The 23,385-nt window shown below is 51.6% G+C and overlaps 2 protein-coding genes across 2 annotated transcripts in view; both read right to left on the bottom strand.

The window, feature by feature from the left end:
- Positions 1–5,683: 5,683 nt before the first annotated feature.
- The window catches only part of LOC308232915 (protein spinster homolog 3-like), a gene marked incomplete at both ends in the record, with an annotated part of 90,319 nt that continues 72,617 nt past the window's right edge, over positions 5,684–23,385 (bottom strand). The window contains 5 exon segments of the mRNA XM_080639220.1: positions 5,684–5,708; positions 5,957–6,109; positions 7,974–8,164; positions 8,995–9,016; positions 9,018–9,059. Of these exon segments, the coding sequence (XP_080495346.1) occupies positions 5,684–5,708; positions 5,957–6,109; positions 7,974–8,164; positions 8,995–9,016; positions 9,018–9,059 (433 nt within the window).
- LOC308226988 (uncharacterized protein) lies at positions 13,423–21,978 on the bottom strand (the record flags this gene model as incomplete). Its single annotated transcript, XM_080629242.1, has 8 exons — positions 13,423–13,482; positions 13,627–13,692; positions 14,115–14,188; positions 17,872–17,939; positions 18,572–18,722; positions 19,159–19,336; positions 20,132–20,262; positions 20,652–21,978. 8 exons carry the CDS (start codon positions 21,976–21,978, stop codon positions 13,423–13,425), a joined length of 2,055 nt encoding a protein of 684 aa, XP_080485368.1.

The following is a 23,385-nucleotide window of genomic DNA, read 5'->3' as shown; positions in this document are numbered from 1 at the left end:
TCAATATTTGTGGGGTTTTGGCTAATTTAGACTGCAGCCAGCACACACAATTACAGGGCTCAGGGAGTAAAAGACCCAGCAGCGAAGGCCTCCTGGGGGTGGTGAGGACCCCACGGGCAGGGGGGAGCAGCTCTCGGGTGACTCCTGGCTCCAGCAGCCTCTGCCGCGCTCCCACTGCACAGCACCAGGGGAGACAGCACCGCAGGTCCTGGGAGCTGGTAAGTCCCAAACAGGTGGGGGTGAGCCACAAATGAAAAGCAATGGGGATTTGGGGAGGGGGAGGACCCCAGTCTGCTCAGGACTCCCCCAGTGGCTCCAGAGCACCCCAACATGGGCAAGGGGATAAGAAGGGAGGGGAGAGACTGCCAGGGCTGGAGCAAAAGTTTACACCTTAGGAAATGTGGCAAAAGAAAGCCAGGACGGAAAGGCTGCACAGACGCACAGAGGTTCATCAGCCCCGGCTGGGGAGCTCTTCCAGTAGGAAGAGTTCCCCCTGTCCCACCCCAGGCGCTGCCACCCAGCACGGCTTCTTGCTGGCAGCAGAAACGGGGCCTGGCCCCATCACTCTGGTCCCGCCTCGGGGCTGCTCTGGACCGCAGCCCGCACAGGTGGGGGCCAGCAGCACTGGCCATTACTTATTGCAGAAATGATGGATCCGTGCCTTGTGCCGCTTGCAGGCTCTGTCCTTGGATCTTGCCCGGCTGGAAGAGGTGGACGAACCTGGAAGCACAACTGTTGCTCAGGTCTCTGCAGCCGCACTCTGAGCTGGCACCGGGGCTACCCCCATCCCTATCCCGGGGGGAATGGAAGGTTTTGCATCCCTGGAGCCCAGTAGCTACCACCCAAGCCGGCCCTTCCGCCATCCCCTAGCCCAAGGGGACAACACCACCCATCAGCTCCTCAAGCCTGAAGCACCAACTGCGTCCATACCAGAGGAAGCGGGGTCTCGTCCGAGGCCTGATGGGTGCTGGCCCCAGAAGGGTGCAGGAGTCCCTGGAAAGCAGCACACCACTGTGGGCCAGGGTCGGCCAAGGAGGAAGAGCCTGGCTTTTAGGGAGTTGGCAGCTCAGCCAGGTGCGGCAGGAAAGCTGCTGCCTAAATCAAGCCCTGCCCTTCACCCCCACAGAAGTCCTGTCCACCCCGACTCACCTGGCAAGACGGGCGCGCTCCTGCTGCTGGACTGGGTGGTGTCAGGAAAGCCGGTGGTGGTGGAAGCCGCTTGCCCAGAAACGACTGATGCTGTGGTCGTGGATGCTGCCTGTGTGTGGCTGGTGCCTGAGCAGCCCTGGGTGATGGCTGCTGGCAGGGAGCAAGAAATCAGGACCCGCAACTTGCCGCACGGGACTACCCCTTAGCAGAGCCTCCCAGCTTGAACAGCTCGCAGCTCCGGCCCTGGGCAACCTCGCCCATCAACCACCCTGGGGACTGCGGGACACGAGGACTCCGTCCCGAGTCTTCACAAGTCTCGAAGAGCATCAGACCCGAGGACCAGGCAGCACTGGCCCAGGAGCTTCCTCGGCCTGCGCTACACCCTGCCAGCCCAGGCCGTGGCTTTCTCCTCCTTGCCGTGCCCTTCGCATTCCCAGTCTGCCCTTACCAGCCTTAGGTCCCAAGAGCTGTCGGTAGCGCTGCCACGCTGCCTCCCTCTCCTCGCTTAGGGTCATCTCTGTGGTGGGGTACCCAGGAATAAGCTCAGGGAACTGCCAAGAGAGAGCAGTAGCTTAGCTCCTTCTCAGGGCAGCCAGCAGAGCCGCTCTGAAGGAGGTGTGCAAGCAGGCGCGTGCCAGAGCCGTGAAGCCGTGGTTCTGCCACAGCCACGGCGGAGCTCCGGTCCCCCTTCATTTTGGCACCGGCTTGGCGCTGAGGCCACGGCAGCCTTGCCCAGGCCAGTACCTGCTCCAGCAGCGGGCAGCAGTCACGCACAGCCACCACACGCTGGGGCAGGGGAGAGCATCAGTTCCCACTCGGCCAAGGATGAGGCCTCCTGCCCCAAGGCAGGCAGGTCAGCCTGCTCCCAGCCCTGCAGGGATTGCACTGAGCACATTCTATCCCCAGAGGAGGGCAAAAGAGGCTTGCGAGACAGCGACGTACCAGCACCAGTGGGTGGGTCTCGCCAGGCACCAGCAGGCAGATGCTCCTCCTGCGTGGCCTTCCTTTCCCCAGCGCAGGTGGTGGGCTCGGGGACTGCCGCCGCTTCTCCTCGGGCCTCTTGACAGCTACAGGAGGAGACAAGTCAGGAGCAGCTCCCAGCAGAGGTGTTTGGCCTGCACCAAGGGGGTTGTCCCTTCTCACTCCTCTCCGGATGCCCATCCTGGAGGGCAGAGCCAGGGACACGGCCTTCAGCCACAGACAAGGCTGCGATGCCCTGGGGCAGCAGCTGGCCACAAGAGATCCGTGGGGAAGCTCTCACAAGAGCCTGCTGGGGCTCCACGGGCCGGCGGCCCCTTCCCACCTCCACAGACGCTCCTTGCACGCTGCCCACCCGAACCACAAACCACACAAACTGCCACACGGGCCCACATCTCGCACTGTGCCACGGGACCCTCTCCGCGATGGGCACACGGGGTTTCCTCTCCCTTTCGGCTGAGGAAGTGTTGCCATGAGTTCCGCCTGGAATGTGAGCAGGCCCAAGCCAGGGGCCCATCCAAGCCCGGCACAGAGCTGGGCCCCACCTACACTCACCTTCCTCGGTCTGCACGGCCTTGTTGGCTCTTCCTGGAGCACGGTCTTCCGGTCGCAACAATTCCCATTCCCTGTGCAAGTGGGAGAGAGCCAGTTAGGGTCAGCCCCAGGCTGGGACAGGACATGCCAGTGCCACAGGGCAACGCCACCGCTGCAGCAGTCTGAGCCCTTCGAGCTCCAACCCGGCCTGCGGGCAGGGCAGGGATGGTGCAGGTCAGCGCTGCCGTCAGCGCCGCAGGGGCACAAGGCAGCAGGGATGCTGATGGACACAACAAGGGAGCTTCCCCACCACTGGGTGACCCAGCAGCCATGTCTCACAGGCCTGGAATGTCCCAGCTCCCGTGGAGAGCAGGCCTTGGGCACCGGCTCAGCTGGGAAAGCGACTGCTCTCTTCCTGGCCGGCACTGACAAGCAGGCACCGGCTGGATGAGCAGTACGTTACCTTCCTGTCCAAAGTGGCACCTCGCAGCAGGATCCTGGGCCAGACTGCGGGGACTCCCTCACGCACATCCTCTTCTATTGGCATGTGGAAAGAGACCAGGAGTAACTCATTTGGTTCAGGGGAGCACAGCCTCCCTTCCTCCTGCTCATCACAGAGTAAATCCCATCTCCCAGGTGCTGGCTACTGAGCCCACAGCCTCTCTTGCTTCAACACTGCTCAACTTACCTCTGCAACGTCTGTGGAGGGCAAAGTCTGAGCACCTCAACCTGAATCCGCTCTGGGAGCAAGCAGCCTCCAGGCTCTTTACTGGCCGAGGCAATGGGGAGGGAGGGAGGACGCTGCTGGCCCAGCCAGAGTAAACCCTTCCCTACTGACCCACCCGGGATAAAACCTTTCACTGCACAGCTGCAGAGCTCCATCAGCCACGACTACGTCCCACTCGCACATCTGCAAGCCCAGCCCAAGACGTGAGCAGTGTTTTACTACAGCTCAGCAGCTGCTGAGGAGACCTGTGTCAAAGTGGGAACACAGGGCTCCCACACGCGCTGCTGCCTCCAGCTGAAAAGGTGCCAGCACAGCAAAGAGATTTTCTCTCATCATCTGTCCCAGCGTACCGGTGGGGGAACGGTCTCAGGGCTCCGGTCCTGCGGCAGCGGGTCCTGCTGGCGCACGGACTGCGGCGGGGCTCTGCTGGCAGACAACAGTTGGAGCCGCTGTTAGTGGCAGGAAGATCCGATCCCATCCTCCCCCCAAGCTCACCCGAGTCAGCAGCGGCGGGACGGGTGCCCTCAGCATGGACGGCGCCTGCAGTCACGCCACTGTAGAGGTCGTTTTGCCGTACGGGTGACATAAGACAGGAGGGATGCGGGCTGGCAGGATCTCATCACACCCCAGGACCCCCTGTGCCCAACAGCCATCCCTGCAGCACCACGCAGGCCAGCACCAAGGGAAGTGATATGGGCCTGGCACCTCCATCACAGTGCAATCCACATCTGCACCCAACCGTGCCCTCTGACGCCTGCATCCCTGACAGCCTATGTCCCTGTGCCAGCTGTCTCCATATCCCACCGACGTCCCTCTGCCACCCTCATCCCTGACAACCTGCTTCTCCCTGCCACCTGTGCCTGTATTCCACCCGTGTCCCTCTGCCACCCTCATCCCTGACAATCTGTGTCCCTGTGCCACCCATGTCCCTGAGAAGGAGTGTCCTACTGCCACCCGTGTTCTTATCCCACCTGTTTACCAGGGCCACCCGTGTCCTTATCCCACCCACATCCTACTCCCACGCTCACCCGAGGCAGTTGCCGCGGGTCGGGGTGCTCAGACCTCGGCCGATCACAGTGGCCGGTCCGCCGTTACTGGCCCTTTTCCTCGTCAGGCGCCAAGCAACCTGGTCCCGAGTGGCTGGGAAGCGGGCGATCAGGCTGCGCCTGGGCCTGTACGAGGGCAGCCGCAGTCGGGGAGGGCGCTCGGGGAGCAGGAATCGCGCTGGAGAGCGCCGGGCCGGAGGGCGCCTGGCGGGCGGGCGGGACCGCAGCGCACAGCAGGCACCCCCCGCACTCAGCGCCCCTGCCAGCAGCAATCCCTGCAGCAGGCAGGCGACCGCCACCGACAGCGCCACTGCCAGCGCCGACGGCCAGCAACAAGGGCAGCGCCACGGGCCCGGCAGCGCCATCGCTCTCGATCGCTCTGCAGCAACGGCCACCGGCCCGGAGCGCGCTGCGGGAGCCGCGCGGCGTTACCTCGGCAGCCGCCGCCTTCTAGAGCTCGCGGCCCTGCTCCACCGGCCCCGCCGTTCCACCCGCCTCCTACTGACAGCCCTGTGCCCCCCGCGCCCCTGACAGCCAGCGTCCCTGTGCCACCCCTGTCCTTATCCCACCCTCGCCTCTGTGCCTGCAGCTTCCAGAGCCCTGCTGTGTCCTGCCAGGCAGGCGCCATGGCAGGGACGATGCCACGGACCACACAGAACACGGTTCCCCTGAGCATCTCCCATGCCATGGCCCTGCTGCGGGGACCCTGCAGCCCAGCTGAGCAGGCCAGGGCTGTCTGCACGGCATCACCTCGCCAGAGAGGGAGAGGGCTGGTGGGGCAGCCAAAGCCACCCTCAAAGTGCAACTGCTCAAAGCAGAGGCAAAGTGGAGGAAAACTAGTGAAATAAGAAGAAGAAACAGTAATAATAATAATAACTGTTGTTCAACCACGCAGCTGTGTTTGAACAAGGGAAGCAAGTACCCACAAGCAGAGGGTGCTGGAAAGCTGCACCCTGTGGCCTGGCCCAGGAATCAAACACAGGGAAGACAGATGTGAACACAGGCTGGTTATTTTAAGTGGGGGACATAGAAACAGGGGGTGGGGGTGAGGTGGAGGAGGGTGGGAATTGCATATTGACAGTAAAAAAATACTAAAATGATAGTAAAATTAGGGTCAAAACACTGGTTTGCTATTGTTATAACAACAAAACAACAGCGTAACAACAAAAATACTACAATAAAACAACAGAGTAACAACATAAATACTACAATAAAACAACGAAACAACTACCGTGTAAGAAAATAACAACTACAGGATAACAAGAATATTAGAACTAGTGCAGAAGAAACACAGAAAAATCAAAATCTTCAACAAATATCATAGCTGCTGATGTTTTGCCGTTGGTGGTGCAAAAGGCCACTTGGCCTCAGCATCCCGGCAAGCAAGGTAGTACAACATTCACACCCAACTGCCTTCACGAGAAGCGTTCACAGTCACATCCTACCTTCTGTCTTTAAACAAACTGGGATTCAGCCCTGTGCAGTGTTCCCAAGGGTGTTTCCACAGCTGTGTGCACCTCACCTGTTAGATGAATTGCATGTCTCCTGGAGGCACGGTGACACAGTGCCCTGGACAAGCTGAGCCCTGTAAAGAAACAGCGGTACACACATTCCCACAGCTCCAGTAACAAAGGCCATGGCAGTCAGATCCAGTGAGGACCAGACAAAACTCCAGCTGAGAGGCAAAGAAGGAAATGAGAGATACTAGAAATAGCAGGGTGTGACGAATAGGGCAGCCTACCTCATTTAGACTTCTTATAATCAAAATGCACTCCCTTGAAGATATGAACTTTAATGAGGCTTTATCTATGAACAGGGAAATCCTAATTAGTGTGAAGACTACGACCCACTGATTTCATGTTAAATCCCAGTCCTGTTACCTGCAGATTTCATTGCCAGCTTTTGCTAAAACAATTGCTGTGAAATTTTGGATAGGAGAACTACGACAGCTGAGAGTGGGCAAGAATGTAGCAAATTAGTAGCTAAATGGAAGCGTTCTGTGGGCAAGTCTAAATGCCCCAAGATGGTTTTGCTTGTGTAACCGATACAAATGAGAGTAACATGTGGGTTTTCCGAACTGTTCAGATGCAGCAGCTGAAGCACTCCTTAACTCTGCCCGAGTCTAAAACCCGAGTCTCAGTCTGCACAGCAAGTTAGCAGACAAAAGCTCTCCTTTTTCAAAACTGTCCAAATCTTGCCTCTTTCCTGCCCTGCTCTAGGAGAGAATTAACTTTTTACTGGCCTCTTTCTGCTTAGTAGTTTAGCAGAAAATCCCCTTTGAGGTCAATACGGAAGTTTGAAATCTTAAAACTAAGGTGCTGCAAATCACCAGGTGACCATCAAACTGGTGGATTCAGTAAGATATGAACCTAATTCTTCATCTTCTAGAGATAAAGGGCTCTTGGACTTGATTTGAAGTGGAACCATCTGGGCTTCGGCAGTATGTCCTTATGCTGTGGAAATCCTTTGCTAAAGAAAAACTGAAATCTGTTTCTACTGCATTGCTGGAGGTTATAAGGAACATCTTTGCAGCAGAGCAACTTTGACAGTAGTCTAGTTGTTGAACTGTCAGAAATGTTCATTTATGATTCAGGAAACTTCATTTTTTACTCACTTCAGCCTTTACTGCCTCCAAATTGTGATCCAACTACATCACTGGTGGACTTGCTGTTCCGGCTGCAAGCAGGATGCAAATCTGATTGTCAATTAGAATCCCCTACAAGAAGAACACTCCGCAGACAGCCACGCTCCCAGGAAAGCAAGTGTTTAAACCAGAAGCGTTTGAAGGGGAGCCCGGGGAGCAGCCTGCGGGCAGCGGCAGTGCAGAGCCGGGTCTGGCGCAGCTGCACAGCGGCACCTGCTGTTCCCAAACCAGATCCCGCTCTCCCTCCCCGGCCCTGGCAAGGACTTTTCCAGGCTGCAGGATGACGCGAGAGGGAAATCTGCTGCAATCCGTATTTGACTTTGTCCCACAGGGCAGCTGATGTTGACCTTTGATCTTTGTATGGTTAAAAGGAAGAGGCCATCTGCCAGCCACAGGTTAGCTGCTCAAAACACACACGCAACTACTTTATAAACCAGGTTCGAGTCCTACAGGCCCTGAGCTTCTTCATCAGAGGCACAGCAGGCTCACAAACACCATAGAAAGACTGCCTCAACCATGCTGATCCAACCTTCCTCAGGCACTAAGAATGGCAGAGAGAGTCACACTGTGAACTGTGCTCTTTTCCCAATCTAGTTTACCCTAACGTGTTAAAGCAAGAGGGAAAGGCAAACTTAGTAGAAAATAAAGCTGGATTTCAACAGGAGCACACTCCCATCCTAACTCTGCCTCCTTCCCCCTCAAAAGAGGAGAATAACAGACACAAAGAAGTTTTTGATCTCCTGTGTAGCATTCCTGTAAAAGTGTTTATGGTGTTTCAAGCAACTTGTACACAACATGCGACACAAAGGAGCTGAGTGGGATGTGATGACCATATTCCCCAAAAGGGAATGGTCATTCTTCAGGGGAGGGGACCCTGGCTGCTAAAATCACTTACTTCTTGGCAAGTGAGATGACATCGTGACACCAAGTAGTCCTGGCAGTTCTGTGTACTCCTGGCTTCTCAGCTGCTGCTTGTATTGTGCCAGAGATGCTCAGTGCTCTGTGTGCTGCTGTCCTTCCCTGGGTCCTGTGAGGGACCAGCAGAAGCAGAAGAACCAGAGCTAGACCTCCCAGGCAAGGAGTTATCTGTAGACACAAGCAAGGCTGGTTACAGAAAGGGTACCCGTGGAGTGAAAAGCCTACAGAACTTCAAATTCAGCATTAGAATTACGGACTGGAGAATGGCAGCTATGCTCAGAAATGAATGTAACTTGCGGTTTGTAGGTCATTTTTGTAAAGAAGAGCGGCTTTGGTGATGTATGGTGACTTCAGAGGAAAAAAGACCTCCCTCTGCATCATAAAGATACACGACCGCTCCCTCTGATTCTGGAGTAAAACATGTGAAGAAAGAAAAGTGAACAGTAATATTCCAGCTACAAATGCAAGAATCAATCATGCAGCCATCAGTGTTACCTGCGTAACTTCAGACTGTTATTCCAGCAAACATTCTTCCCCCCTCATCGTGTACATGCTAGTTAATTTTATAGAGAACTTGGGAGGATCTGACAGAGTACTTCCAAAGCACTTGGTGTTCTCTGCGGAGAAACATCACGATGACGTGACAAGAACAGAAGATACCTTCACATTCCTCTATTTCAGGAGGTCTTGATGCATCCAAGTGCCTCCTCAGGTAAGAAGCACATCAGCGCCTGCCCTGGCTGCTGTACAGTTTAACCTGTGCCTCTTCCATTCTGCAAGAACTAGGCTAAAATCTTTCCTTCGTCCTGCAGGAACAAGGGAAAACACCAAACTCGTGACCAAGTCCTCTAAAACACCAAGTTCATGACCAGTCAGGCAGTAGAAGGTCTTTCCACTGTTCACCTTTGACATGACGAGCATAAGTAATCCCAACCCCAGGGATGGTTCTGATTTTACAATGAATGGCTCAGTCGCCCGAGTGACAGTGAGGAACTCACCCTGAAGGCCCACTGCCAGTCACGACAGACCTGCCATGCCAGCTGCCAGGACATAGCCAAGACCACTGTAAGCAACAAAAAGGAGTAATCAGTAGGCACCAAGGAATTCTTGTTGCCCGAAATGACATCTTGCCAGCTAAGGAGAGCACAGAGAACCCAGATCAGACAACCCATAAAGCAGTTTATTATTGGCTCTTTTCTGTCCTAGCCACATGAATAAAACCCTGCAGGAATTCCTTTAGCTTTAATCTGCTTTCTGGGCTCAGACTTGGCTGCCTGCTCTAATAAAGAGTATGTGTCCAAGGCACAGAAAAACCCTTCTCCTCTTCATCAGACACTGTCAATTCAACTGAAAGAGGAGAGGGAAGGGCCAGTTCTTCCTTGGGACGATTTAATGGGGGGGGTTCTTGACAAATTTGTCAAGTAAGCAAATATCCAAAAGCTTTTGCCTTCCAAAAGCCAGAAATAAATTACCTACTCCCAGGCACATATTTCTTTCAGAGTTGATTCAATCGTTTATTCCAAGCCCACACGTTTTCGGAGTTCAGATTCTCTCTAAAAAATGCTGAGGGGAAAAAAAAGCTCATTTTTCTTCAAGGTAACTACAGAAATAAGCCTAACCAGCTCTATTTCAACATGCTAAGCAAGGGACAAATCCTTTTGCAAGAGCCAATCCAGACATACATCAAAATAGATCTGATCAAGGCTCAGGGCATATTGAATGCCTGGTGTGGTGAGACGGAATTTCAAAAGGCAGGTCAGTTACTAGCAAGAAAACCAACCTTTGCACTGGAAGGAAGAGGTAGAAGACAGACAGCATCGTGGTCCTTTTTCATTCGCAGGAGCCGATGCATCCAGTGCATCCAGAGGGGCCAACGAATGGCATTTCAGATTCCCCTCCACCCCCCCCCAGGGCTGGGGACTGGGACAGCGAGTGACGGAGGCACCTTTCCCTTGGTGATGACCAGGGTTGGTTTTCTTTTAGTGTCCTGAAAGTGCAGAGAAATTCAATTCAGAAAATCTTTAGAACTGTGCATATTTAGGCATAAATTGTGCAAATAGCCAAACTATCCTGTATTAAACCCGTCTCTCCTAACAGGTCAATCTCCCCAAAACACAGAGAAAGAGATAGTCATTACTTTGCTTGCAAAACTGACTAGTGAAGGCTAACAATCTGATATGGATGTAATGCTGAAGAGATAAACAATAAAGCAGTGAAAAGCACACAAGCGAAACAGCCTACAAGGCAAGACAAAACTGGATGCTGAGAAGACAGACACTGAGTAAAGTGCTCCCCATTGAGAGAAACTGGCCCTCCCCATCACTTTGAGGTGGGTTTCTCAGCTTATATCTGTGCTGCATATAGACAGGCTCTCAGGTGGTGAGATTTTCATGACAAGGGTAAAGTGACTACTTATAAAAGGACAAGTAAAACTTTCTTCTAAAATATAAACGAGATGAAATTAGGTCTTGTAGAAAGATGTTAGCAAAGAGTTGAACAACCTCCAAAGCAGTTCAGCTCTGCAATAGCTTTACAGACCTCAGAATTAAATCTCTATGAATTTTGATACCCAAATTTCTGTGACTGAGTTTTTAACAGAACACAGGTTACCTTTGGATAATTTATTAAAGGAAACAGACATTGAAATGTATGTGAAATATCTAAAAGTTAGACAACCAACCTACAGCTAGTGTCACTGTGATGGATGGGGTAGGTATCCATGGGAACATTCTCCATTGAAACGGCTGTCAACAAGAGAGACTTCCTGTGCTTTAGGCTGCAGCGACTTCCAACTTCCTCAGACACTGGCAGCAAAGCTAAAAAGCCAAAGAGAGTCAACGTAAGTTTTGCAGAGAGGCAACGCTGAAGGTAAGCAACATTCCACCCACTACCAACTCCTCCTGTGTGCATTGCAGTGCGGAGTGGTTATGTCCCAGTGGTCGTCTTTGTTCTGATTCAAAGCAGGCCATTTAAAAAGAATGCTAATCCCCATCCAGTCACAATTACCTGACTTAAATACCTGCCCTCACAGGGTCACAGTTTCTGTTTGTAGATCACTAGGAACTGGCACACTGTAAGGCACACACTGCAAGGCTTAAATCAAGAAACCTTCAGCCTCCCTGAAGCGTTTCCATTGCTGCACAGCCGCTGCCCTGTGGGCAAAGCCTTCAGCCCCCCAAACGCTGTCTCTGATGCACCCCAGCCTGGCCCAGCCCCTCGTTCACCCCCAGTTACAAGTGTCCTTCACGCTGGTACAATTTTATCAACCTAAACCCGTAAGAATTCCCACAAGAATCCATTCATTTTCAGTCAGCACAAACTGAGAACAACGCTGGTTTGTCTGCTTTTACCTGCCAGGTAAGCCACGCTCTGGGTGTTCACCTCAAACTTGTCACAGTTCCTGTGCTTGTTAACCAGAGCTAGTAGTGTGTGTAAAACCCTCACAGTTCTTGCTACAGTGGTAGCAGAAGGGTGCCTGTACCCTAAGAAATGGGGTTAAAAACCGAATACTGTATTTAATGTTCAATGCATATTTACGAAGCATCACTGTGTTCATCAGCATGTTCTCAGGACACTTCACACGAAGGGTAAGGAAGCACAACTCTAACAGGAGATGCAAGATGTGTTCTTACCCTTCAGGAGGCGTCCCACTACTGCAAAGTTGAAGTTGGAGTTGAAATTCAACCCAACAAAATGGTCCATCTGCTTGCAGTGCCACTCGAGGGGCCTCCTGATCTCCACGAACACCTCTTCCGGGCTCTGACCAGGAAAAAGAAGACCCAAGAGCTGCTCATGATAGCTCAAGGTGTTCTTTTGACAAGTGACAGAGTAATTTTAAGAGCTTACACTGAAATACCAAACACACCTTTGAACACAACACACCTGTACATTTCTGTGCCGGTTCAGAACGCAGTTACGTACATCGCAGTTTTACTCTTGGTAGTACCCAAGTGGAACAATTCCTAATGCAAATTGCAATTTCAGTTGCTTACCCAGTGTCCAGGAGGACAAGAGTTGTGTTTTTTTCCGTTATCAACAGATGTAAGTGCTCACACAAACCCAGTGTCAGTCAGAGCTGGTCGCTAACAGCTCACCTTGCCGTTGAATATTCGAAGGCTGTCCAGGGTGTGCAGATTCTGCTCAAGCAGGTCTGTACCTGCTGAGTACAGGTTTACTTCATCCAGCTGCAGCACTGCCATGGCTACCCAGAAGAGGGCCTTGTGCATCGGCGAGTCCTGAAGGGAAAGAGAGAAAGCCACGATTTTCAAGTCAAGAAATCCATCACTGAACATTAAATTCCTTAATCACATTCATTAATTTCATAGGCAGAGCCTGTTAAAAAAGGACAACCAATGTAACGCTTGTGAGGTGGGCTGATGCCAACCTGATGAAGTTTAACCATGCCAAGCGCAAGGGGTCCTACACCTGGGTCGGAGCAATCCCAGGCACAGCTACAGGTTGGGCAGAGAAGAGATTCAGAGCAGCCCTGCGCAGAAGGACTTGGGGGTGTTGGTCGATGAGAAAATGAACATGAGCCAGCTTCAGTGTGCGCTCGCAGCCCAGAAAGCCAACCGCATCCCGAGCTGCATCAAAAGTTGCGTGACCAGCAGGTCGAAGGAAGTGATCCTGCCCCTCTACTCCGCTCTCCTGAGACCTCACTTGGAGTATTGTGTGCAGTTCTGGTGTCCTCAACATAAAAAGGACATGGAACTGTTGGAACAAGTCCAGAGGAGGGCCACGAGGATGATCAGGGGAGTGGAGCACCTCTCGTATGAAGACAGGCTGAGAAAGTTGGGGCTGTTCAGCCTGGAGAAGAGAAGGCTGCGTGGAGACCTCATAGCAGCCTTTCGGTATCTGAAGGGGGCCTACAGGGATGCTGGGGATGGACTATGCATCAGGGACTGTAGCGACAGGACAAGGGGGAACGGGTTCAAACTTAAACAGGGGAAGTTTAGACTGGATATAAGGAAGAAGTTCTTTACTGTTAGGGTGGTGAGGCACTGGAATGGGTTGCCCAGGGAGGTTGTGAATGGTCCATCCTTGGCGGAGTTCAAGGCCAGGCTGGATGAGGCCTTGGGCGGCATGCTTTAGTGGGAAGTGTTCCTGCCCATGGCAGGGGGGTTGGAACTAGATGATCTTAAGGTCCTTTCCAACCCTAACTATTCTATGATTCTATAATTCTAACTTTGAAGGGAAAGCAGACACTAAGTTCACGGGTATTATACATGTGGAACAATCACAGCTTAAGGAGCATCTGCTACCTTCGAACGAGCCCTAAGGTTTTAAGGTTTTTCCCATTCAGCTTTTGAATAGAGGCCAGAGACGACTTTTTGCTTTAAAGCTACAGTATTTGTCATTATGGCTTTTAATAACCCTGCCTTTCACCGAGATGAGGTATGTGTTTCTAGGGAAATGGTAGGACATTGCTAGTAGTCAATCCACCCAGCAAGGCCTCTTTCCACCAGAGTTCTGTTTACGGACACCACCTAAAGGGAGGTGAAAAGAAAGAAAACAAAAAGTAGAAAGGTGAACAAACCACTAGAGAAAAAACGATCAGCAAGTTCCTAATCAACAACAGGAAGCCTGCATCGGCATCAATTCCAACAAAAGAGGTATGTCAACGCACGCACCTCATTGCCCGTCAGGTTCCACAGCTGTATCAGTGGCAGTCCTGTTGCACTGTCATAATTTGTGACCTGGAAACACAGAAAAACCAGAGTGGGCAGCAGTTCTGCTGTGAGCCGTGAAGGATGCAATGCCAGCATCATTCGCTCCCTATCAGACACCCCTTCCTATGTGTAGGCTGGAGGAAATGCAGCTCCTGCCACCAGGCAGCAGCTGGAACACCCTGTGGGCAAGTTCACTTTCATCACTCAAATCCATACCCTGGCTTTCTGCCCACATCACTCACAAGAGGGAATACTCATCCCTCCCCAGCCACACAGCCCTGAGCGGGAACTGATGCTACACCAGGAAGTTCTCATCAAGACCCTGCTCAGCAGCCAGACTTCCAGGCTCTGGCTTTGTTGTCTGTCTTCACACTCACAGGATGGCGGGTGCACAGAGTCACAGCAGTAGTACCATCAGCAACAAGACTTTTCCCAACAGCTCCACGTACCTGCGCCTCAAGGACTGCGCCTCTGGTCATCTCGCCAACAGCTGCGTCAGCTTCAGGGGAGAAGCGATCCTCATCTTGGGGAAGAGCAGGAGAAAACAAATGACAGTCACAGGCTTCAAAGGCCAGAAGGGACTATTAAGCTCAACTTGCCTGACCTCCTACATCCATTAGGCCAGCAAATCCTCACCCACTGTTGCTGAAACCAGTCTATTAAGCTGGAGATCACACAAGCATTATGCCTGCTGGGTTGCTGAAAGGAAGAATGAAGTGCTTTCTAAAGCCACTAGCTAAGTTAATAGGAATTTAAGTGGCTGATGAATTAGGAGGCTTTAACAATAGAAAAGTGCGTATCTGCAGTGCCTTTCAGCGGTCATTAGTATTTTGATCCTTAATAAACTAAGCTCAAGGGCCTCAGGGCTTCACTGACCCTGAAGACACTACTGACCCGCCTGATCCCCAGCTCCCACAGAAACCCCTTCCGTACAAGGCAGCTTCTTAGGCCCCCAGGCATCAGGCATCTCTACCACCATGACACTCTGCCGGGGCTTGAACGGTAGCATTTTGAACACAGAACTATACACGTCAGTCACCTTAGTAGGAAAGTATCAGATATTGGTTTAACACATTAAAACTAAGTTCGCATTTACAGCTACTTTATGACAGAAGGTATCACAGGATCACAGTATGTTAGAGATTGGAAGGGACCTCAAAAGATCATCTAGTCCAATCCCCCTGCCAGAGCAGGAACACCTAGATAAGGTTACATAGGAATGTGTCCAGGCGGGTTTTGAACGTCTCCAGAGAAGGAGACTCCACAACCTCCCTGGGCAGCCTGTTCCAGTGTTCTGTCACCCTCACTGAGAAGAAGTTTCTTCTCAAGTTTAAGTGGAACCTCTTGTGTTCCAGTTTATACCCATTACCCCTTGTCCTATCATTGTTTGCCACTGAGAAGAGCCTGGCTCCATCCTCATGACACTCCCCCTTTATATATTTATATACACTAATAAGGTCCCCCCGCAGTCTCCTCTTCTCCAAACTATAGAGACCCAGCTCCCTCAGCCTTTCGTCATAAGAGAGGTGCTCCACTCCCTTAATCATCTTAGTTGCCCTGCGCTGGACTCTCTCCAGCAGGTCCCTGTCCTTCTTGAACTGAGGGGCCCAGAACTGGACACAATATTCCAGATGCGGTCTCACCAGGGCAGAGTAGAGGGGCAGGAGGACCTCTCTCGACCTACTGACCACCCCCCTTCTAATACACCCCAGGATGCCATTGGCCTTCTTGGCCACAAAGGCACAGTGTTGGCTCATGGTCATCCTGCCATCCACTAGGACCCCCAGGTCCCTCTCCCCTACACTACTCTCTAACAGGTCGTTCCCCAACCTATACTGGAACCTGGGGTTGTTCCTGCCCAGATGCAGGACTCTACACTTTCCCTTGTTATATTTCATCAAGTTTCTCCCTGCCCAACTCTCCAGTCTGTCCAGGTCCCGCTGGATGGCAGCACAGCCTTCTGGCGTGTCAGCCACTCCTCCCAGCTTAGTGTCATCAGCAAACTTGCTGACAGTACACTCAATTCCCTCATCTAAATCATTGATGAATATATTAAATAATACTGGTCCCAGTACTGACCCTTGAGGCACTCCACTAGATACAGGCCTCCAACTAGACTCCGCCCCATAGACTACAACTCTCTGGCTTCTGTCCTTCAGCCAGTTTGCAGTCCACCTCACTACCTGATCATCCAGGCCACACTTCCTCAATTTAGCTATGAGGATGCTGTGGGGGACTGTGTCAAATGCTTTGCTGAAGTCAAGGTAGACCACGTCCACCGCTCTGCCATCATCCATCCACAATGTTATTTCCTCATAAAAGGCTAGGAGGTTGGTCAAGCATGACTTCCCCTTGGTAACATTTGCTTTCCTCCAGTCCTCAGGCACCTCTCCAGTTTCCCAAGACCTGGCAAAGATGATGGAGAGTGGTCTAGCAATGACTTCCTCCAGTTCCCTCAGCACCCATGGGTGCATCCCATCTGGACCCATGGATTTATGGATGTCCGGATTGCTCAACTGGTCCCTAACCCATTCCTCATCGACTAAGGCCAACTGCTCCAGTGACCTGACTTCATCTGAGGTCTCAGGAGTACAGGGCTCTTCAGGACTGCCTCCGGCAGAGTAGACTGAGACAAAGAAGGCATTCAATAACTCTGCCATCTCTGTATCTTCTGTCACCAGGGCACCCATCCCGTTCACCAGTGGGCCAACCTTGCCTCTGGTGTTAGTTTTATCAGCCATGTATTTGAAAAAGCTCTTTCTGCTGTCCTTCACCCCTCTTGCCAGATTTAATTCTAAGGAGGCCTTAGCCATCCTAGCTGCCTTCCTACATCCTCTAGCAGCAGCGTTATATTCCTCCTGAGTGGCCAGCCCCTCCTTCCATGACCTATAAACTCTCCTCTTCCACTTGAGCATACCCAGCAGTTCCTTATTTAGCCACGCAGGTCTCCTGGCCCTCTTCCTTGACTTCCTACGTGTCGGGATGCTCTGCTCTTGAGCTTGGAATAAGCAATTCTTGAATGTCAACCAACTATCTTGGGCCCCTTTACCTTCAAGCAGCCTTGCCCATGGGATTTCCCCTAGCAATTGCTTGAAAAGGCCAAAGTTTGCCCTGCTAAAGTCCAGGGTTGCAATTCTACTTGCTATTGTACTGGTCCTACCACACAAGATCCTGAATTCCACCATCTCGTGGTCGCTGCAACCAAGGCAGCCCTCAACCTTTACTGCTTCGACCAGACCCTCCTTGTTAGTGAGGATGAGATCCAGCAGCGCTCCTCTCCTGGTTGGCTCATCCACCATTTGCATGAGGAAGTTATCATCCATACACTGGAGGAACCTCCTGGACTGTGGCTGGGTTGCTGTGTAGTCCTTCCAGCAAACATCAGGGAAATTAAAATCCCCCACGACGACCACGGCCTGTGACTGTGAGGCCGCTCTCAGCTGCCTGTAGAAGGCCTCGTCAACTTCCTCACCCTGATCTGGTGGCCTGTAACAGACACCCACAACAGTATTGCCCCTGCCAGCCTGCCCCTTAATTCTCACCCACAGACTCTCAACTCGCTCGTCCCCTGTCCCTGGACAGAACTCAGTACATTGCAGCTGCTCTCACACATAAAGAGCAATCCCACCACCCCGCCTGGCTGGCCTGTCTTTCCTGAAAAGGACATAGCCCTCCATGAGTATATCTGTCCCACCACGTCTCTGTAATTGCCACCAGATCATAATCTCCTGACTTAACACAGGTCTCCAACTCCTCCTGCTTATTTCCCATGCTGCACGCATTGGTGTATAGGCATTTCAAGGAGGGAGCTGAGCTCACCAATTTCACCCTAGGATTATAGGAGGCCTCCCAGTCTTCATCAATTCTAGAGTGCTGCCCCACTGGGGTGGCAGAGTGGTTACAGCTACTTCACTTAATACACTGCCAGCCCTGCCAACTTGCTCTTTAGGAGAGTAATTCACCCTCTCCTCCAAGCCGGAAAAAGCCTGGACATTTATCATCTTTCCCCTGGAGTCTGACAGGTTCTGCCATGCTAGCACATTTAGAAGAATAAAATTCATTTTTTCCAGTCCTTGCTCTAGTCACACCAGAGCTGTGCTTGCAATAAGAGAGGGAAGGTTCAGGCACGATCATTGCTTGCCCACCGCTGGCACCCACTGACACTGCAGTGGGACCGCCAATAGTACTTGTCAGGAGCTCCATTACCTGCAAGAGGCACCACATTGTCCAGGAAAACTTCTGCTCCTTGGAAAGGCAACAATAAAAAGTCAGACCTTAAAGAAAAGAGAATCCATCAGAATAAGAACAGGGCTTTAAGTCACTCCTGTATTCTCTAAGGTGACATTGATTAATCAATTGCTGTAAGAGGGATTTAGTGTAACATTGATGACAGTCAAAAACAACCTCCCAGCAATCTAAGCAGCAGCAACCCATTGTCTGATGAGCACGCCACGTTGGACTGGGCTCCAAGCAAAAGCCACCTCCACCATGGAGGCTTGACTGCTTTCCTCCCACCTCTGGGCACAAGCAAGTATTTAATGGGCTTGTGTAAGAAAACCCTCATCCAATACAGCTCTCCCAGACAGTGGGGCTGGAGCACAGAGAATCCCAATCTTATTCCTAGCTCAGCAACTAACTACACCTTGGGGCCTCCCAAAGGCATCCTTTTGCTCAGCTGCCATGCTGAAGTGACAGAAGTCACAATTTCCTCTTCCTTCCCCTTCAATAAAGCCTTGCGAGAGCTTGCTCTGCTGCCAGGGAACCCACCCCTGCTGCTGAGGCAAACCTTTCTACCAATTCCCACTTCAGCTGTGGAAAAACCCGGAAGGAATTCAAACAATACAGATGCCTCTGAAGAAGATTCGAGCCAGATATGGCCTCAGGCCATGGAAGAGGAGCTAGAGACCTGATTGGTCTGACTGTGTCAGCCTTCACTTTGGCATATCCTCCATAGTCCACATATCTGAGTTCCACTTCACTGGTCTCTTCAAAGTAGCTGATAACTTGAGCCCGTAGCCATGCCCCATCCAGGCCTGGAGCTGCGCAGATAATACCGACTGCGGAACATAAGGGTACAGAGAAGAAAGCTCAGCGGATTTCCAGAAATCAGCACTTCAGGCATTAGTTATGACGAATAACTCCTTTCCATGTGATGCACCCTCCACTTTAGACCATGTACAGGCAGTGACACTAGGAAGATGCGGGAGTAGCTCCACACTTTGTCAGCAAAAATATACCAGGTGCCAGGTAGATAAGAAATAACCCAAGACTGACTTACGTCCTTCCAAATTTCAATGTGCAACTATGTGGCTGGAGAAGTATTCAGGGATGAATGGGGTGAGGAAGAACAGAGCTTAAAAAAAAGCCCAAATCAATGGAATAACCAACGAACTATCACACCTCATGCACTGGGAAACCTCCCAAGCCTAACTCAGGGCAGCAGGATTTCACATGACCCTCGAAGTTTCTTAAGTGAACAGTCAAGTTACTTGCCTTCTACTGGAGCTGGCAGGGTTGGAATTTCAGGTTGAGAGTAGCAGACGCACATCTGCTGCTCAAGGCTCCTCAGGACGTAGAAAGTGGGGTGAGTGTGCTGCTGCAGGAACATGTGCCCTGCATCAACTTGGTGCGCCACGACCACCGGCACAGTGACTCCATCCGGGAGGAAGAGCTGTCACGTGGAGGAAAGAAGCTCTCATTAGTGTTCACTGCAACTCGAAGCTTCATTCACAGCAACTCCCTGTTCCACCAGCACCTCCTGAGGCTTACAGCCACGGCACTGTAGTATTTCACTTCTAAAGACTGCTTTGGAGCAGGAGCAGAAGACTACCCATTGTTAACTGCATGCTGTTCTCAAGGAAATCAGACTTGGGCTGGGGCCCATCTTGTTCCCAAAAAGACTATCAGCACAGAGCAGCTGCAAGACTTATTTACCCAAGAGATCAGTGAGCAGAGTCAGGAATGATGGGTCAAGCCATGCTGCACTATCAACGCTGTGCAACTTGCCAGGACTCCCTGCCCATGGAGGTTTTAAACATCAAGGTAATCTTCACAGGGATTGTCCAAGATTTGTCACAGAGGCCTCATTTTCAAAGTCCTTTGCCCCGACTGCTAGAGAGCCACTGTGCCGGGCAGCTTCCGAGCATTACCATGCTTGGAATACATCCAAAATGCCTTTCATTTCCCAGCATAAATTCACTTCTCCAGAATAAAGCCTATCTTCACATCCAAGGAAACAGTTACGTGCACCGTTACTACAGGCACAATGGGAACAGTAGTGGAAGAACAGGTAGATAACCCTGATCTATTAACAGCTAAATCAGCTGGATAACAACCAGCCACACAAAATCACACTGGGTTTGAGGGCGCCTGTGAGCCAGCCACATGGATACAGCATCCTACAATGGCAGTGACCAGCAACAGCCTTCCGCCCCGACATCAGCATAGCCAGCAAGCTGGGACTCACCCAGGCAGTCATAAGGAGGGAATGAAGTGTCAGTGGTGCTGCTGGAAGTAGACCGTGGACGTTGGCATCAAGCTCAAGGAGCTGTGTCTCGCCAGTCAGGCTCAGTACTTTTTCTACTTGATGCGGGAAACCTGGAAGACAAAGTCCCACAGAAGGTCTGTAGCACAGATTTGGTGAGGACAACCCCAGCCTTGCCACATGAACCAATATAGCTACCAGAAGCCTTCTGCACTACAGCAACAACTTCAGTTTTAGCAGATTGGCCATGTAACCTGGTAGGAGACCAACATGAGCTGATACACACCCCATAGCTCCTCCTGTAGGCCAGCTAACACTGGATCCTACAGAGAGATGAATTCAGAGAGCAAATGCAGACCCACCAGCACTTGAGGGCTAAATAGTCATTTCCTGGGGAAATTAAACATGAAGATTTATCTGCACATGTCCTGAAGCAGGAAGGTTACAGCACATAAAATGCTTGTTCACCGTGCGTGTGTAAGAGCATTTTCAAATCGCTTACCTTGTGGGCAGTCTCCATCTATTCCTGGTGCCTTGCTACACTCATTACATGGGTCTGGACCATCCTCTCGCAGTACTCCATTGCTGTATGGTACTTCATTGTCTTCAGGCAGCTTCAGAGTAGGCTGAGTCTCACTTGGGCTGGAGCTCTGCCCAGCACTTGTGTCTCGGGTTGCAGATAAACTACGTAACTCTGAATGCTGGCCCGATGCAACAGCCAGCACTGTGCTCTGCAGCGGGCGCTTCACACATGCCCCACCTTCACATGTGGATGTGCTGCACACAGAGCCCTCCCTAACCAAAGGCGCCTTTTCTGGAGAACCTTTGTGGTTTTCCACAGGAGTCCGACCACCTCCTTGGGACTCACTGCACACAGGGGTCTTCATCTGACAGTCTGTTGTGGCTCCCTCAATGGGGCTTTGTGTTAAACAGCTTGAACGTGTAACATCCTGATCCTGTTCCTCTGTCTGCGGAGATGTCAGGACCGCAGCATCATTCTTTCCAGCAGTGTTCGTATCAGCTACTGGAGCTTCCTCTGCAAGCGTCTGATCACTGGAAACAGCACTTGCCATCTCCAGAGGTGTCTCAGCTTGGCTAGCAGCAGCCTGACAGAGCTGAGTGGACCCATCACCTGCAGGAGCGGGCAGCACTCCCTCACTGCGGACAGGCTTCTTCTGCCAACAGTCTTCTGTGTCTCCCTCTTCAGGGCTGGATGAACAGCCACGTGTTAAACAGCTTGAACGTCTCACATTCTGACCCTGTTCCTCTGCCTGCAGGGATGTTGGTACCACACCATCACTCCTAACATTCTCACTGCCTACTGGAGCTTCCTCTGCAAGCATCTGATCAGAGGAAACAACGCTTGCCATCTCCAGAGGTGTCTCAACTTGACTGGCAGCAGCCTGGCAGATCTCAGTGGACCCATCACTTGCAGCACCCCACAGCACTTCCTCAGTTGCTGCCAAAATGACCTCGGAAACAATCTGTATTGTCACTTGCTCAATTTTCTCAATGTCTTCCTTGCACAAACCCACTCCTCTAATCTTCTCTCTTCTCAATTCATCCCCTTTTGGCTGTGTGTCCTCCTCCTCCTGACACACAGGGACAGTACTGGCAATTGACCTGGACACGTCTTCTTCCCCTGCCTGCTCCGAACAGGCAGACTCCCAGGGCAGAGAAACACAAGCAGGGACACTCTTTTCGTCTTGAGATCCCGTTTCTTCTAGTTTTTCACTGTCGTTCTCAAGGGTGCTGGGCTGATTCGTTGTTACTGGCCAGTCTGGTGAGAGATCCAGCCTCTCATCAGGGTGACACATAACAGAGGGCATCGTCAACCCTGCTGTCAGCAGGGAGGTCGAGGTTTTGTTCTCTGTGTGTTCCCCTTCCAGCAAGGAGAGCTGTCTTTGAGGAACACATGGTTCTGTTCCTGGTGTGGAATCCTGCTCTGTCACTTCTTCCTGCTGCTCTGCAGCACCTACTGCTTCTTCATCTGGATAGGTTCCATGCTTTTTTCTATGGGAATAAATCCACCAGCACCCGAGAAGTGCCAGCACTCCAGGTACGGCATACGCGACGTAATTCCGGAAGCATAAAGGCATTTTAGAAAGTCTCAGCAGTTATACCTAGAAGGAGAACCAGAAAACATGTTACAATAGCCACAGGGAAGGGAACAGGAAGACTAAAGCTTCATAAATGCCTTGAGGTATCTCTAGTAGTATGAGCAGGCTTGTTTTCCATTTGCTTTTTAAATTCACATCTCTGCTCTACAAGAGACCGCAGAACGAGATCCTTACCTAAGACCAGGGATCTCTGGGCATTTCTCACCATTACAGTCATCAGTTTCACCTTAACCCCCCTTTCTACGCAAAGCCGTTTCGCCTTCTTTCCCCTGCCTCCCCTTTGCTACACACAGGGACAGTATCCAGCGCTGCAGTCTCTCCAGCAGCAGGCTGGGTTCAGAACACCGCTGGACCACCAGTTTATTCCACATTAGATTTCCTACATGGACAGCTGCTACTCTGACTTTTCAGCTGAAAGCTTTCTCTTTTACTCCGGAAAGCGTGTGAACCCTTCGCTGCCTGGACGCCACTGGGACTCATGTCCCAGCCATGCTCCTCCATCTACAAGCCTCATCTAGGTTATATAAGGCAGGGCTGAGAGGCCTTCCCGTTCCCTTCAGGCAAGCCTGCGGCTGGCACACAGAGCTGAAGTTCCCTGCATCCCCAGAACAAAGAGGGCAAAGGACACTCAGTTTACATTTTCACTGGCCAGGAATGAAAGCGGAACCCACGGGTCTGACAATGCTTACACACAAGAGGCTTTTCTCCAAAGGGGCCCCAAGACTTTCACCAGTAAGCAACAAAGATAAAGATTGTTTTCAGGAGATAAAATCCTAGGCACGGGAACCACCCACTGGAAAACAGTATTATCTAGTTCCTCTTCAGAAGTAGAAAGGAGTATAAAAAGACGAGACAATCAAGTCAGTCTCTCCACTCTGCTTAGTCTGTCTCAACCAGAAAACACCTTTCGTTATCAGAGCAAGCCTCCTTCCAGATACCTCCTTCAGGGCCTTGATTTTCCCAGCAGTCGGTTACACTCTAGCTAAGGACAAAACCATGCCTCCCTCAGACCCAAACCGAGCATCTGAGACCTGGAGCATATAACATACATTCCAGATGTCTCACCTCCTCCAGCCACAATCTCCTATCCCACAGGAACAAACACACAATTTCATC

Source organism: Psittacula echo, assembly GCF_963264785.1.
Source record: "Psittacula echo genome assembly, chromosome: 1".
In the NCBI taxonomy this organism is placed as follows: Eukaryota; Metazoa; Chordata; class Aves; order Psittaciformes; family Psittacidae; genus Psittacula; species Psittacula echo.
Note: the sequence above shows the minus strand (reverse complement) of the source record. Positions and strands in the feature narration are given on the sequence as shown.